This window comes from Condylura cristata, unplaced genomic scaffold (assembly GCF_000260355.1).
Source record: "Condylura cristata isolate star-nosed mole 26May11 unplaced genomic scaffold, ConCri1.0 scaffold00008, whole genome shotgun sequence".
NCBI classification, from domain to species: domain Eukaryota; kingdom Metazoa; phylum Chordata; class Mammalia; order Eulipotyphla; family Talpidae; genus Condylura; species Condylura cristata.
Window position 1 is genome coordinate 23,688,070 of NW_004567109.1, and position 15,522 is coordinate 23,703,591.

Genomic DNA, 15,522 nt, shown 5'->3' on the forward strand with positions numbered 1-15,522 from the left:
GACGGAGCCGTCCGCAGCCGCCGGAGCCCGGAACCCAGCCAGAACCGGAGCGGCGCCCCCTGCTGAGCCCCGAGCGCCGGGTGAGAGAGGGGCGCGCGCGGCTCCCAGCCCGGGGCCCCTAGATTCCAGAGCAGCCTCGAGAGGGGCGCCCTGAGCGCATCCCCGACATCCCCGCCCAGGATCGGGTGAGAGAGTCGTTGGAGTCGCTGGCCTCCAGCCCCGGCCTGGCATTACCCCACCCTACCCCCAGCTTTCGGCTCCCCCTCCCCGCCCCACATCCCCGTCGCGGGCTCCTCCACCCGCCCCCAGTCGGCCTCCCTTATTGTCCTCGCTCGCCCCGGCCTGGCCTCGTGGCACCGGGAGGCGCTCACTCACGTCTCCCTTGGCCTCAGCCCCCCGCCCCACCTCCACTCCCCCAATCCACGCCCCCCCCTCAGCCCCCAGGATCCACACCCACCCGCTCTTTGCTGCCTCCCCCGTCCCGGGTGCCACGTGTTCAGGCTGCCCACCCCTTCCAGCCCTGCCCAAAAGCACCTAGCATCCTGGCACTAGGCAGCCTGACCCAGAACCCCTGCTCCGGGGGGTGGGGGGGTGGGGGGGATATTTGCACGTGGGTCCAGCTGTTGTGAGCTGCCGGGAGCCTGTATGTATGGCTGAGCAAGTCCAGAGCTGCGGCTTTGTTTGTGTGGCACTCTGTGCTTTACTGTCAGCCGGGTGTGTCTGACTATATGTAGCTTTCTCGGTGTCTGAGTGTGGGTGAAGGTAGCTGGAATAAGGGTGTGGGGCTTGGCGGTGCGATACTGTGTATCTGTGAGTGAGACTCACCCGGCTCCTGCCAGGAGTGCTGCCCTGCTGGAACCACAGCTGGACCCGTGGCCCCTTCCCTGCCATGCTGGGTGCTGCACTCTGTCCCGCTCTGGGAATCAGAACCAGCGGTGCTGGGCAGGCCCCAGAGAGTAAATCCCTGTCCCTAAGAGGTGTCCCCTGCCCCACCCTGTATTTTAACCTCTTACACCAGAGGAACAGGATCCCATGAACTTCTAGGCTGTATTTGGGCCATCTGTGGTTTGGGGCACCTGGATGCTGAGGGCCACTTCCCAGTCTGGGCCCAGCTGGCCCGTCTGACCACACCATTGCCAGCATGCCCCTGGGAGGGTTTAAATGAAGTCTTGAGTATGAGTATGGCATGGTACCACTGCGTGGCATGCACGGTAGGTGGAGTCCCACCCCCACCATGAGTCCTGGCTGGGGGTGCTGCCCGGGGCGTGGGTGCGTGCGTGAGTCTGTAGGGGAGCGTAATTCTGTGTTTCGGTATGGACAGTGTGACCAGAGGTCACCTGGCCGTGTTCTGGGAGTCTATACTGGGTGAAGTTGTGCGGCGATGGCATGAACTGGTGTGAGGCTGTGGGTGTGTGTCTTTGAGGACAAAGAATGTCAGTTTTTTGCTTAGGTGTGTGCAGTTGGGTGAGTTCTGAGTTGCCAGGGACTGTGTCTATAGATTTCCAGGTAGACTGTGAGTCCCCGAGTGTCGATTGGTGGGAACACAGAAGTGTGAGTGCGAGCGGTGGGCAGGATGTGGGTGGGTAGCCTTGCCCAGCCAACCCTGACCTGCTGGGCCTTTTCTCTCCTTCCCCTGCTCAGGCCGGCAGCCGGATGCCCGGGCCCACTGGGCGGGCCGGCGGCCGCCTGCGGGATGAGCAGACTGCTGGGGGGGACGCTGGAGCGCGTCTGCAAGGCTGTGCTCCTCCTCTGCCTGCTGCACTTCCTCGTGGCCGTCATCCTCTACTTTGACGTCTACGCCCAGCACCTGGCCTTCTTCAGCCGCTTCAGTGCCCGTGGCCCCGCCCGAGCTCTGCACCCAGCTGCCAGCAGCAGCACCAACTGCTCTCGGCCCAACGCCACTGCCCCCAGCTCCGGGCAGCCCGAGGCCCCCAGTGCCCGGCCTGGCCCCACGGCTCCTGCCCTGCCACCCTGTCCTGACTTGCCACCCGGCCTTGGTGAGCCTACGGGGTAGGGCCTCCCGGTGGGGTGGGCAGAGTCGCACTAGCGGGACTGAGACTTGACCCATGGGGGAGCCAGGGGCCGTGTCTGTTGGAAGAAGGCTTTCCCCGGAGTCTGCCTGCCTGCCCGGGCTGCGGGAGCGGGCAGGTGTCCCTGATTGTGACGAAGGCCTGGTGCCTGCCTCCATCTTACCTGCAGTGGGCCGACTGCTGATTGAGTTCACCTCACCCATGCCCCTGGAGCGGGTGCAGAGGGAGAACCCCGGCGTGCTCCTGGGCGGCCGCTACACACCGCCTGACTGCACCCCGGCCCAGACTGTGGCCGTCATCATCCCCTTCCGACACCGGGAGCACCACCTACGCTACTGGCTCCACTATCTGCACCCCATCCTGAGGCGACAGCGGCTGCGCTACGGCATCTACGTCATCAACCAGGTGCACTGCCTGGGCTTCCCAGGGAACCCACAGGGCCCTGTGCTGGGGGCCCACGGCACAGGGCGCATGTGTGGAGTCGAGGTGTGCGTGGGCTCCTGCCCGCCGCCGGCTGTGTGGCTCTGAGCGGGGGCGCGTGCCGTGCGTGTGTCGGCACGCACACGGGAGGGCGCGTGTGTGCCTGGGTGTCGGCAGCACCCTGGGGAGGATGCACCCTTAGCATGACGTGTGTCCTTGGCATCCCCGCCTCGTGGAGGTGAGGCCTAGGGTTTGCTGGCCGTGACGAGATGTGGGAGCCCCGAGGGTGGGAAGAGTTAGATCCGGAAAGAGGGGTGAAGTCTACCTTGGGGTCAGGTGCTGGCCACAGCCGAGGCTCAGGCACTCAGCTCCGTGTGTGAGCCCGCCACAGCTGACTAGGGCTGCGGCCGGAGGGCATCTGGCCCAGGTCCTCCACAGAGGACGCTCCGGCTCGGGCATGGGCACAGACTCCAGCGTGCTGCGTCACAGGGAGGTCCCGGGCCAGGGTTGGGCTTGGGATGCAGGTCCCCAGGCTGGGTCCTGAGATGAGAGGACCTGGAGGACCCACGGCCCAGTGGGAGGACTGCTCGCCCATGTGCAAGGACTGTCGGCTGCAGTGGGGAGCAAAGAGGAGGAGGCAGTGGTGGACGCCAGATCAGGACGGCTTGGGGACGCGTGTTAAGTGGCCCAGTTCCTGCCTGCGGGTGGGGAGTCCGAACTGACAGCAGTGGGGCAGGCTCGGGAGGCTTCCAGGAGGGAGTGGTCGGTCTGTTTTTTAGAAAACTGGCTGAGCACACCGGAGAAGGGGAGGAGGGGGAGAGCTGCAGCAAGGTGGCCAGCAGGCAGGGCTGATGTGGAGATTGCGGAGCACGGTGGTGGGAAGTAGTTGCGGGGGGGGGGGGAGAGATGCGAGACAAGTCTCGGAGTATAAGGGGAGAGATGCCGGGCACCTCAAGGGGTGCTGCCTGCTGCTTGCGGGGTGAGCGGCGGCTGCTCTGAGCGAGGTGGGACGGGACTGTGACTCGGAGTCCTCTCTGCCCGTGATGAGTCTGAGCGCCTGGGAAGTATTGGACAAGTGAGTGACCGCGGGCAGTGAAGGGGGGGACTGGGAGTCGCACCATGTGGATGGGACTGAAAACCATCCCTGCCCAACCGGCCAGGGAGCATGGGCCTGAGCGGAGAAGGTGGCGTGGAAGGGCGTGTGGGGTGGGGGAGACACCGGCCATCGGCTGGCCCAGAAGGTGGAGGGGTCCTGGAGCACGTGGTGTCCAGAGGCCCTGGACCAAGTGTCCAGAAGGAAGCATGGCAGCAGCACAGCACTGCCGGGGAGTGAGGAAGGATGGGGACCAAGAAGCGTCCAGTGGATTTAGCAACAAGGTGGGCCCGGCAGGAGCCATTTCAGGGGCATGGTGGGGGCGGAAGCAGATTGCAGTGGGTTGAAGAAGGAATCGGATTTGTCAAAATGGAAATAGCCAATTGGCGACAACACTTTTTAAAAAATATCTCTGCTGAGAAGGGAAGGCAAAAGGTAGGGCTAGAGGGAGGTTTTGCTTTTGTTTTTCAAATGAGAATTGAGCTTGTTGATGAGGGAGAAACCTAGTCTTCCGGCTGTGAGAGGTTAGGAAGAGCGCTGTGGACCAGCTCAGAGGGCCCGTGGGCAGGGGGAAGAGAGCGGGAGCGCCAGGCATTCAGATCAGCAGAGCAGCGCGGCTGCTGGAGGCCGGGACCACTGTTCCTCGCCGGTGGCAGGCAGGCCCCTTCGCACACCTCCCGCTCCAGGAGCCCCCGGCTGCAGCCTGGAGATGGAGCTCAGGCAGGTACTCTGGGACTTGCCCTGCTCGGGCCAGAGTTTGGCAGTTGGGCCTGCAGGGCCGGGACCCCAGTCTCAAGGAGCCCTGGCCCTCAGCTGGGGATCCCGGGCAGCCAGGCCAGAGCTGCGTATAGACCCTGTGTCTTTTTTGGAGGGCTCAGGGGTTGGGCAGTGAACGTGGCTCGGTCCTGTTTCAGCCTCGTGGCTCGGTCCTGTTTCAGCCTCGGAGACCGACAGGGAGAGAGCATAGGGGGTCGATGCAGAGGAGCAGGAGAGGCAGTGCCTGAGGCCCGGCGGGGGTCTCTGTGACTCTTGCATCTCAGGCTTGTTCTTTTGTGGCATTTGTGGTTCACCTCTCTTAGCGACTGTGTGCCTAGTAGGAACAGGGGCCAGGGCTGTTGGGCTCCAGGATCGCCACAGGGAGGCACAGGAGAGGGCCACAGGGCGCATTGAATGAGCAAGCGAGCCAAGAGCCAGATCTCAATCCCTCCGCCAACGTGGGGGGGAGGGCGTGGTGCGCAGGTGTGCTGGGGCGGGGCGGTCTCTTCCGTTGGGAGTTTGACACCAGAGAAGGACCTGCTGGCACCAGTGCCGAGAAGCAAAAATGGTCCTGGCATATTCTGGGGCTGCTGAGGAACATAGTGGGGCCAGAGGGCAGTGGCGAGAGAGGAATCAATCATGAAAGGCCTTGGAAGACCAGGTCCAGGCAGAGAAGCTGGATTGATCATGAGAATCTGGGGGTGCTGTGGTGGGGGTGGGGACACCAGTAGCCCCTGGGGACTGCTCTAGACAGTGGTGAAGTCCAGGTGCCTCTGGTCACGAGCCTGGCGCTGACCTGTCCTCTCCTCCACTCCCAGCATGGTGAGGACACCTTCAACCGGGCCAAGCTGCTTAACGTGGGTTTCCTAGAAGCTCTCAAGGAGGACGCCGCCTACGACTGCTTCATCTTCAGCGACGTGGACCTGGTCCCCATGGATGACCGTAACCTGTACCGCTGTGGTGACCAGCCCCGCCACTTCGCCATTGCCATGGACAAGTTTGGCTTCCGGTGAGGGCCCTTCTCACCTGGACCTCTGACCTCCCACCCCTACCTCTGCACCACACCAGACCCCGCCCCCTGCTTGCTTCGGCCCCATGGTACACTCACCCCCTCCCCATCCCCGGCCCCCGTCTGGCGTCCCTGCTGGAGCCCCACTGACACCTGCCCTCCCCCACCATAGGCTGCCCTATGCGGGCTACTTCGGAGGTGTGTCGGGCCTGAGTAAAGCCCAGTTTCTGAGAATCAACGGCTTCCCCAACGAGTACTGGGGCTGGGGCGGTGAGGACGACGACATCTTCAACCGGTGAGTGGGGACCGTGCGGGAGTAGACTGGGGGCCTGTGAGGGTGCGGCACAGACTTGGGGGGGCTCCTTGCCCTTCCTGGTGCCTGCTCCAGTCCGTCTGTCCCCGTCCCCAGGATCTCCCTGACTGGGATGAAGATCTCGCGCCCAGACATCCGCATAGGCCGCTACCGCATGATCAAGCACGACCGGGACAAGCATAACGAGCCCAATCCTCAGAGGTGACCCCCAGCACCCTTCACCCCCAGTGCCCCTAACCCAACCCCGGCTCCTTAGAGGTGACTTCCAGTACCACTAATCCCCAGAGGAGGTCCCAAGGCCACTGGCACTCAGCTCTCAGAGATGACTCCCAGCACCCCAATCCCTGTTCCCCTCCCCCCAGCGTAGCCTCACCCAACATCTCATCCCTTGCTGATTCCTGGGGTGACTATAATGTAAAGGCCCCAGCGATCATCGAGTAGGTCAAGTTCCCACTGGTGCCCTCGTAGACCTCACGCGTGCTGGGCCAGTGAGCATTCGAGAGAGCGGACTCCAGGCACAGCTGCAGGCCTGGGGAGGAGGGGGACGGCGCCGACTCCTCGGGGTGGAGTAGACGGCTGAGTCTCTGAGGCCGTGGCAGTGCTTGGTGACCGGTGCTGGCTGGCAAGAGTGGCCAAGGACATGTGAAATGTAAACAAGGCATCTGGCGTTGCTCTTGGCCTCTCTGGTGCCAAACCTTTCGGGGCAGGGAACCCAGAGCCTTCCTCCCCAACCCTGGCTGTGCCACCTAAAGGTCTTTCTAGGGAGGGGTCAGGCAGTTAGGTGTGGCACCAGGTAATCGGGGCAAGCTGCTCTCCTGGCAGGAAAGGGAGTGACAGCAGGAAGCTTCTTGGAGGAGGCGGGGGCAGGCTGTGGCTGTGAAGAGTCAGTCGTTCAACAAACTTGTGTCACATGCCTACTTTGGGCACAGTGCTATATTCACCAGGCTACTGGAGGAGGTCCGTTTGGATAAAAGAAATAGTGTTTGTGAGAATCTGGAATGTGCGTATGCATGGTTGTGCTAAGAGCCTGCAGCACTTTGGTGGTGAAATCTCTGAAGGCTGGGGTCAGTGCTGGGTGTCAGGGTTCCCAAATGCCAAGTCGGGAACATTACTTTGCCCCGGGGGGGTGCTTGGGTACTGGGATTCACAGAAGGGCTTTAAGCAGGGAAGGGGTCGGATCAGATCTGTGTTTGAAAGGAGCACCCATTGGGTTTGAACAGGGAGGCCTGGCCGAGGTGCTGGCTGGGCAGGCGGGGAAGCTAGCTGGGCCTAAAGGCACTGGCAGGCCTGGGAGTGTGCTGGGTGAGGGCCTGGGCGCTGCTGTACCCCCAGCTTGAACAGACAGACAGTAGGGGTCTGCCCTGACCCGGGCCACCCTGCCAGTGTAGGGTGGTGGTCTGGCAGAAGCATGAGCCCCAGGCACCAGGAGTGGAGGAAAAAGCCGCTGAGTTAAAGACCCTAGTGAACAGGGCCAGGGATGCAGGCTGGGCTCCTGGAGAGTGCTCGGCACTGGAAGGCTCAGGAGGGGACCTGAGCTCACCTCAGAAGGACAGGGGGGATGATCCAGAGGGAAGGGCATGGGGCGGGAGTGGCGCTCTGGAAGCCCAAGCCAGCAGCCAAGGCCGGCTTTAGCAGTATGTGTTTGGGTCATCATCAATTATGATGTGTGTCTTGGGTGGGGAAGTAGCAAGATGATCAGAAATTCAAATTTCTGGCGTAAGGAACTCTGTGGGTGGTGGTTCCATCTCCCTGCTTCTTTGGCTCAAAGCTAGACATTCTCCTGGATTCTGTCCTTCTCCCCCATGAGTCCACAAACTATCTAGTTACGTCACTGTCACCACAGAACACATCTGAGCCCATCCGCTTTCACCTGATGACTGCAGCGGCCTTTCGCGGGTTTCCCCGGTTACAGTTTATGCCCCGCCCTCTCCCTCCCCCACACTGGGCTAAAAAATCCCTCGGTGTTTTCTCACTCCCTGAATAAAATAAGAACTGCTTACTCTGACTTCCCGAGCCCTGCCCATACATGCTCCAACCTCAAGCTGATCTTAACTCTGTTTTCTCCCTCGGTCCATGAAGCTCGGGCTTAATGTGCAGAGTCGCAGCCCCGGTTTAAGTTCAGCTTGTGCTGGTACCTCCGCCTAGGTTGCCCTTCCCCTGGCGTCAGCTTCATGCCACCGACTCACCCTGTCCCAGGTGGCCAGCGTGGTCTCCCTTCGCCCTCAGAGGATTTTTCTGCCTGTTCCTGCCCTCCCGAATGAAGGAGGGTCGACATTGCTGGCACATGAGCCTGCTCAGCAGACAGTGAAGGAGTGACTGAAGGGTGTGGAATAGGGATGATGGACTTAGGGAGTAAAACTGACGCATCTGATAGAGGACATTGCTTGAGGTGCCCACGGAATACCTCTGTCTGGGGCTGAGGCCCAGAAAGGTCTGAGCTGAGCGATTTGTGAGCGTGTCCTTGCTGACTGAAGGGGGTGAGCTCTTTGTTGTGAGGGCAGGTGTGAGAGTCGGAGGGCTCTAGGCAGGTGGGGAGAGGGGGTGGCGGGAGTGGGCAGGAAAGCCACGTCATCCCTGGAAGATGCCCGGATGGCTTGAGGCTTGGTCCCAGAGATCCCATACTGGTTTGGTGGTTAGCCCTGATGTGGACCCACTTCCATCCTGTCTAGGTTCACGAAGATTCAAAACACGAAGCTGACCATGAAACGGGACGGCATCGGGTCAGTGCGCTACCAGGTCTTGGAGGTGTCTCGGCAACCGCTCTTCACCAACATCACAGTGGACATTGGGCGGCCCCCGTCATGGCCCCCTCGGGGCTAACAGTAATGGACAAAGGCTCCCGTTGCCAAGGACGGCCTGCCAGAGGACTGACATACAGCCTGGCTGGCGACTGCTCTTGGGGGACTCCCCCAGGACCAAGACTGTAGGCTCTGTTTTCCAAGGATCTTTGATAGGCCCCTCAGCTGCACCTGGAAGTTTCAGAACCTACTTTGGGGGGCTTCCATCCTGGGCAGGCCTCTCAAGTGTGACCCTCTCTGGGGTCAACCCTCCTTCCTGCCCCTCCCTCCCCAGTCCAACCCCCCTCACCTTCAGGGTTGGGCCAGCCCCTGCACTGCCTCACCGAGTGGCCTGGGCTAGGTCACTCCACCTCTCTGTGCCTCAGTTTCCCCCCCTTGAGTCCCCTAGGGCCTGGAAGGGTGGGAAGTCATGACTAGGGGGCATTGTCTCTTCCAGGGGGAATTCTCAGACCTGGGGATCCCCCACGCTCCCAGGGGAGGGGAAACCTTTTTCATTCAACATTGTAGGGGGCAAACTCTGGTGTGCCCCTTACTGAGGAGCAGCCCCAAGAGGAGTCAGGAGGGGGGTGCTGTGTTGCTGCCTGGGATCTTGGGGTTGGGGTTTGCACGAGGTGGGGGGCAGGTGAAGCTTGGATCAGTCTGTTTCTGCCTCCCTGTCTCAGAGAACAGGCAGTAGCCCTAGGGCTGGCTGATGTTTGTACATTGCACAGAAACTTGTGTGGGTGCTTTAGTAAAAAACGTGAATGGAGCAGCCCCTTGTGTATCTGGGGATGGGGATCTGCGTCCCTGGGCCCAGTTAGCTGGATGTGTTGTGGGAGGGCGTCTGCCCCAACTGGGTCTGTCGGATTTCCAGGCGCTGCTAGCGCAGCAGCTCAGATGGGTTTTGTTTAGTTTTTCGCCCTGCCAGCGACCTGCTGGGATAGAGGAGGCGACGAGTTAATACGCCCAGTGGCCTCCGATTTCTTTTACCTGCCCCACAGCCAACCGGTGGCCTAGCGGGAGCCCAAGGTCCTTGGAGTCGGGCTCCGCCGATCGTTCGGATTCCCCGCGAGCCGGCGCCGCCCGCCCGACCTGGAATGCGGGGGGCGGGGCCTGGGTAGCGGCGCCGTTTCCCGGGTGACGGCGGCGCGGACGGCTGCGGCTGGGGCCGTGGCTCCCCTGCCCGGAACCGCGGCCCCTGAGAGTCTCCCAGAGCCGGGCAGGGGAGAGCGCCAGACACCGGCGGCTCTGGGCCGTGTCCGTTCCACCGAGGGGCTTGGGGGAGGCCCGCGAGCCGGACGGGGTGGGGGCGGGGCCCGGCCCTGGGGACCGCCGCCGTCTCCCGGTAATTCGGCGCTTGACCGGGTCCGCAGCTCGGGCCTGGTGACCGCGCGGGGCTGTGCGGGAAGGCCATGCCCGGGGACTCTGCCTCGCTGTGGGAGCTGATGGAGGAGCATATTCCGCTCCCCGAGCGGCTCGAAGTGAAGCGGATTCTGGGGGAGACCACGGTGGAGCTGAGTCGGGAGCTGCGGGCAGAGGTGGGGAATGGGAAGGTGTGGCACACCCCCAGACAGCCCTACGGTCCGGTTCGGTGGCTTCCCACCTTCTCTGCGACGCAGCTCAGTCACTCCCAGTCTCATCGGGTCTCACTGTTCCCCTAGACCTCTCCATTTCCATTCTGAGCTGCCCCTCACTCCCCCAGCTCCCCCCTCCCGAGTCGCAAGGTGTCCTAGTTCTCGTTGCAGGTGGCGATGCTGCGGTCACTGACTCGGGAGGCTCGGTCCTCCCACACCCAGAGTGCCCGCCCCACCTCTGGCCCCTCACCCCTCCTGGCACCCCCGCCCCTCCTAAGGGACATAGTGCGCCAGGAGCTCCGGCAGCTGCTCCAGGGTCTCCGAAGCAAGGCCATCTGCGAGGGCAGGTGGGAACCTCAGGCCTGGGGCTGGGCCCCTTCCTCAGAACTCAGATGGGCCTGACAAGGGGCCTGGGGCCTGTTTCCTGCGGCTCCTGGAAGGACACCTGAGCTTCCTCCTTGTGCACCTAATTCAGGGACCGAACCCAGGCTTGGGTCCAGTACAGCCCCAGTGTCCTGCACTTTGCCCTGGAGGAGCCCAGGCGGGATGTGCCTAAACAGGAGACAGTCCAGATGAAAACTGGCGAATGCAGGTAAAGTGGTGGCAGGAGGAAAGGGGTCTGCCCCTGCCTGGCAGAGGCCACAGGCAACTGGCGGGCCCCAGCCAGCTCCGCGGAGGAGCTCCTGGCTCGGGACTGGACCCCTCCAGCCTCTTGAGGTAGGAGTCAGCCCATGAAGACTGCAGGCTCCAGGGGACACCTCCCAGGGACCTGGGGGCTGGCAAGGCTTACTGGAGAAATGTGGCGGGTTTGATCTGGGTTTGGAGATGAGGACCAGATTTCCAGGCAGAGGAAGGAGAGCTACAGGAAGAAGGATCACCACATGTACTCAGCCAAGGGACAAGGAGGCTGTGCTCACTGGTCAGTGCTGTTCCTGAGGCCTGGAGAACAGAAGTAAGGGCTGGGATAGACAGGCAGGAGAGCGGCGGGGAGAGGGAGCCCGTGGCATTCACATCCTGGGACTGAATGAGGTCAGTGAGCCGCCATGTTGCTAAGTGGATGGTAGCAACTTATTTCCAGTTCTCACCCACCCCTGCAAGGTAGATGATGTCCCCATTTGGCACACAGGGGAAGTAAAATTCAGAACAGATCCCCGATTGGCCACACCCGGTGAAGTGTGGCAGAACCCAGCTGCAAGCCAGGCTCCAGAAAGCTTCTTCTTTGTACCATATTGTGTTACAAAGTTTGTGAGGAAGACACAGCCTTGTCTAGGAGGAAGGGTATTTGTGTTCTGAAGGCTTGGGGACAGCGGCGTGAGGAGAGTGATGTCCACTTCAACGGGCAGCAGCTGTCTCAGGGACCTTGACACCATGAAGGACCAGCTGAACGTGTCTGACATTGACAAGGTTGCCGGATACCTGCGGTGAGGCCCCAGCGCACTGTGGGGCTGTGGGATGGTGCTGGGATGGGTCTTGAAGGGTTGGCACTGTGGGAAGGGAGAAGGGAGAGCTGGGGGTAGGGCTAAGAGGTAGGACGGTCAGGGCTGCTGAGGCTGCCGCTAAGGAGCCGAGTGCCGGTGCCAGCAGGGGACAGAGCTTGAGACTGACCCTGACCGGCCTGGGGGCGGGAGGGAGACCAGTCAGCCCAGCGTGGCGCAGTAGTGCGGAGCGAGGCTGGTCCCTGCTGAGGTGGGTGCGTGACCTGGGTAAGGAGACGCTACAGCCTGCCCAGGAGGAGGACAGCGGAGCTGGAAGTCTGCGCTGGGGGCTGAGAAAGGAGGGCCTGAAGAGGGCTCCCTGTGAGGCTGAAGGTTCGGGCTGCCCTGAAGGCTCAGCTGAGACTCTGTTCTGTGGCCTTGTTCTGGGTGCCGCACCCTCTCGTGTCCAGGGGGCTCCTGGAGGAGGAGTGTCGCACCTTGGAGAGGGAGGTCCTGGCCCTGCAGGTAAGCTGCACCCCAGGCCTCCCCTCACAGCCGCTCCCGCATGTGGGTGCACCTGCCTCTAACCTGGTATGAGACCCACACACGTCTGTACATGGGCGTGAAGTTCGTGTGAGCCTTGCGTGCCACGTGAGCCTCACGTGGGTGAGCCCTTTTGTCCAGATTAAACTGCTGGGCTCCACCTCCTTCCCTTCTCCCAGCCCAGGCTACCTTTCAGGGGGCTGGTGTTTCCCTCGGGGGCTGCCCTGAAGTGGCTGTGGTAAGGGGACCATACGGGTTGGTTCCTGTGCCCTACCCTGAGGATCTGGCCTCTGTATCCCACCCCGCCCCCTCCCACCCCACCCCACCCCACTCGGGGCACTAAGCCAGCTCCCCCTGCAGCGCTGCTTGGAGGAGGAGTACACAGGGGCACCCAAGCCCTCCGAGGCAACCCTAGAGCCCACCCTAGCAGGTGAGGACCGTGAGCAAGCCCTAGAGCACCCAACCTCCTGCTCCCCCCATGACGTGCACATACCTGGCAGACCTGGGTGCCGTCTCAGACACTGCCTCCTTCAGAGCTACAGGAGCAGAAGGCAGCCATGCAACAGGAGCTGCAAGCGCCTCGGATGCCTGCCTGTGTGTCCCCCCACCGCAGGTAAGCCCAGGCAGGTGGCTGTCCTGGTGCAGCAGGCAGTGGGCAGCCCAAGTCCCCTCACACCAACTCCTTCATGTCCAGGTGGCAGCCCTCCGGGCCCAGCGGGAGCCTCAGGCCCTTGCCCTGTCTCCGTGGGACTGCCGGAGTTTGGGCTGGGCCTCTCCAGGGACACCTGCCCGCTCCTCCCCTGGAGAGCTGCCCCTGCCCCAGAGGCCCATCTGCCACCGGCCGCTGGGGACGGAGGCTTCAGTGCAGCCCCAGAACAAGGCCAACTTCCACTCCGATGTCCAGTGTCGTGCCCCAGGCCCCAAGCTGAGGGGCTGGCATGGAGCAGGCTTCAGTTTCTGCTGGAACCTTCCCCATCTGCTGCTGCCGCCTCGCAGCGGCTGTGGCCCAGCCCCCCTCAGATCCAGCCTGGGGTGGGTTCTCACTAGGACTCCAGCACTCACTGCGCTGGCCCTCGCCCCGGCCACAAGCCCAGCTTCTGACCAGACCATCAAAGCCTTTGGCCTTTCTCCTCCCAGGCCTCCACAAAGACCTGGCAGGCAGAGGTCTCATCCCAGCCCTGACTCTTGTCCCCCTGGGGGACCCACACAAAGCACAGCAGCAGCTCAGAGACAGGAATAGAAATTTCATTAAAATCTATGGACTTTCAAATCCTAGTGGTGCACGGGTGGTGCAGGGGTGGCCGTGCACCGTTATTGCTACAGAGGATTAGAGGCGGCTTGGTCGGGCTGTCACTGCACAGAGGAGCACAGAGGACAGACAAACGGACCCTGCAGGGCTGGGGAGGGGAGGGGCACGCGGGCTGGGGCCATTTGGCACACGAGTGAGGGCAGCCCAATTTGGGAAGACTGGGCCTTCAGCCTGGTGGAGGGAGGGCAGGGCTGGGACGTGTGCAGCTCCTTCGCCAGGGCTCTAGGAGCAAGCCTCCTGCTGAGCAACCCCCCGGCCCTGCTCTCTCCTCCCTGCCCCCAAACTAGCGCTTTGGGCAGGCGACTGGGTCATGGGCTCTATTAGCTGGGCCTGACAGCCAGGGCCAGAATGAAGTGCAGAGAGCCCAAGCCACCAGATAAGGTGCAGGCAGGCCTGGAAGACGGATGGAGCCCAAGGCTGGGGACGAGGGAGTGGCAACCACAGATAATACAGTTTTTACAAAAATAATTACACAGACAAACAGGGCTGGGCAGCACAGCCTGACAGTAACACGACACACCCTCCAGCCTCCCAGCGGGGAGATCCGAATCTGCCTGGGCAGAGGCTGGGCCCTGCTCTAAGGGCAGGAACACTGGTTAGTTAAGGGGTTGGAAGCCCACGAGGGGGACAGCTGGGGGCCCACCCAGACCCTCAGTCAGGGCAGTGTGGGGGCATCACAGGTCATGTAAGGCCCTGCAGGACTCTGGGGACCTGACCCACGTCCCCTCCAAAGTTCTTTGGGACCCCCACCCGCCCTCCCGTCACCCATACCACCCCCCAGCTGCCATCTTGACATCCAAAGGACCTGTAAACACTGGGGACACGAGCTAGCAGTGGTGGCCAAGGTGACAGCAGCCGCCCTGGCCAGGGTGTGACGAGGGCAGGCGGTGACACCTGCCCACTGCCTCCCCAGTCTCTGTGGTGGGAGCACGGGGTGGGGTGGGGCGCTCCCCTGGCAACTGTGTTCATATCCGGGAGTCCTGCAGACGGTTGGAGCCATTACTGCCCACGATGGGGATCTGGGCCTTGTCTGGGTGCAGTGGCTGGACCTCAAGCCCATCTTCAGGCGAGGGTGGCATGGTCGGGGCATAGCGCCCAGTCCGGTGTTCTAGGAGGGCAGGGCCCCAGTCTCTGCTTGGCTTTGTGGCATTTTTCAAACGCTGCAGTAAAGGTAGAGACGTGGGTGGGCGGGCGGAGGGGGGCCGTGCACATGGGAGAGGGCAGCCCTTAAGCCCCACCAGCCAGCCTCCCACCGCCCTTCAGTGGCTGCCTCCTGCCGCCAGCGCTCACCTGGAGGAGGGTGTCTCCATCTGTGCGGCAGAGCTGGAACAAGGCGTAGAGGGGGATGCAGATGACCGAGGACAGAGCCATGAGGAAGCCGATGGCCACGGCCCAGCCTGGGTATTGGTAGTGGTTGTAGGTGATTGGCCGGTACTGGATCACGGTGAAGATGAGGATGAACTGAAGGGGTGGGGGCAGGAGTGGGTGTGAGGCCTGCCAGCCCAGCCAGGCCTCAGGCTGGCCCTCTTATCAGAACCCCTTCCCTTCCTCTCCAGTTCCCCAAATGAGGAAGGAGTTTTGGGAAACAGGGAATGCCAAGGCTTGGGCAGAAGCAGAGATGGGAAATGGGGGTCCAGGCCGTGGTGGCCAGGTGGGCACTGTGGGAGGGGAGAGATCTATCTTTGCCACCGTCCTGAACCACCAGGGCACTATCGCTGCCGTCACCTGCGGAGTTGGGTACTTCACTCAACGACTTGCAATGGCTCCCTGCTACCTAGTGAAGCAAGGTCACAGCCTTGGTCTTAAGGCTTTCGGCGCCCTACAGACCGTCCTGGCACCGTTGCCCCTGTTTCAGTGTCTCAGCTACACCTATTGCTTTTTACCCTTTATATTGTTCCTGGAGAGTCCTCCACGTGTTCCTCTATCAAACCCCGTGCAAAGGCCACCTCCTCCAAGAAGCCTCTCCAGATTTCTCCTCTCCTCCTAAAAGGGCTCTCAGTGGCATTCCCCATCTGCTAAGCATCTGTTTGATGTTTTCTGTAGACCTAGAGCTCCTGGGATTGTGGTGGCGCTGGGTCTCCGGTGCCCGGCACAGTACCTGGCACAATCTCATTGGCTGATTCGAACTGGCTTGTGCAGAAAAGCAGGAGCAGCAGGGGAGCGTGAGAGGAAAGTCCTAGCTGTCTGTGGCTGTGGGGACTGACAGCCTGCAGAGGCCCTGAAGGCTAGAAATGGCAGAGCCCAGGGCGCTCAAGGGATTTGCTTTGGAAGAAGAGTGAGATA

The 15,522-nt window shown here is 62.1% G+C and overlaps 3 protein-coding genes across 5 annotated transcripts in view; 2 read left to right on the plus strand and 1 right to left on the minus strand.

Moving 5' to 3' along the window:
* The first annotated feature begins 2 nt into the window (after positions 1–2).
* Positions 3–9,170, plus strand: B4GALT2 (UDP-Gal:betaGlcNAc beta 1,4- galactosyltransferase, polypeptide 2). 2 transcript variants are annotated; one of them, XM_004678909.2, is made up of 7 exons: positions 3–80; positions 1,642–1,997; positions 2,200–2,435; positions 5,118–5,308; positions 5,481–5,603; positions 5,718–5,822; positions 8,291–9,167. In XM_004678909.2, the coding sequence occupies exons 2-7, from the start codon at positions 1,694–1,696 to the stop codon at positions 8,439–8,441; spliced, it is 1,110 nt and encodes a 369-aa protein (XP_004678966.1). In that variant the 5' UTR covers positions 3–80; positions 1,642–1,693; the 3' UTR covers positions 8,442–9,167. The 2 variants fall into 2 exon arrangements, with proteins under 2 accessions (XP_004678966.1, XP_012578069.1); XM_012722615.1 differs by having other exon boundaries at positions 9–185; positions 8,291–9,170.
* Positions 9,171–9,810: 640 nt separating this feature from the next.
* On the plus strand, positions 9,811–13,112 carry CCDC24 (coiled-coil domain containing 24). The gene is made up of 9 exons (XM_012722115.1): positions 9,811–9,953; positions 10,251–10,319; positions 10,448–10,564; positions 11,316–11,393; positions 11,858–11,912; positions 12,291–12,360; positions 12,465–12,543; positions 12,625–12,688; positions 13,068–13,112. The coding sequence occupies exons 1-9, from the start codon at positions 9,811–9,813 to the stop codon at positions 13,110–13,112; spliced, it is 720 nt and encodes a 239-aa protein (XP_012577569.1).
* SLC6A9 (solute carrier family 6 (neurotransmitter transporter, glycine), member 9) overlaps positions 13,064–15,522 on the minus strand; it is a 30,060-nt gene continuing 27,601 nt past the window's right edge. For both annotated transcript variants that reach the window (XM_004678912.2, XM_012722713.1), the window contains exons 13-14: positions 14,530–14,700; positions 13,064–14,399 (exon numbers count right to left, since the gene is read on the minus strand). In XM_004678912.2, coding sequence (XP_004678969.1) covers positions 14,205–14,399; positions 14,530–14,700 — 366 coding nt within the window. In that variant the 3' untranslated portion in view covers positions 13,064–14,204. The remainder of the gene's footprint in view (positions 14,400–14,529; positions 14,701–15,522) is intronic.

Excerpts from the sequence above, each read along its gene's own strand:
- CCDC24 (XM_012722115.1), top strand. The coding sequence starts at position 9,811 with ATGCCCGGGGACTCTGCCTCGCTGTGGGAGCTGATGGAGGAGCATATT. Across the intron at positions 10,320-10,447 it reads AAGGCCATCTGCGAGGGCAG|GGACCGAACCCAGGCTTGGG; the intron begins GTGGGAACCTCA and ends CACCTAATTCAG. Across the intron at positions 11,913-12,290 it reads GGGAGGTCCTGGCCCTGCAG|CGCTGCTTGGAGGAGGAGTA; the intron begins GTAAGCTGCACC and ends CTCCCCCTGCAG.
- B4GALT2 (XM_004678909.2), top strand. The coding sequence starts at position 1,694 with ATGAGCAGACTGCTGGGGGGGACGCTGGAGCGCGTCTGCAAGGCTGTG. Across the intron at positions 2,436-5,117 it reads GCATCTACGTCATCAACCAG|CATGGTGAGGACACCTTCAA; the intron begins GTGCACTGCCTG and ends CTCCACTCCCAG. Across the intron at positions 5,604-5,717 it reads GACGACGACATCTTCAACCG|GATCTCCCTGACTGGGATGA; the intron begins GTGAGTGGGGAC and ends CCCCGTCCCCAG.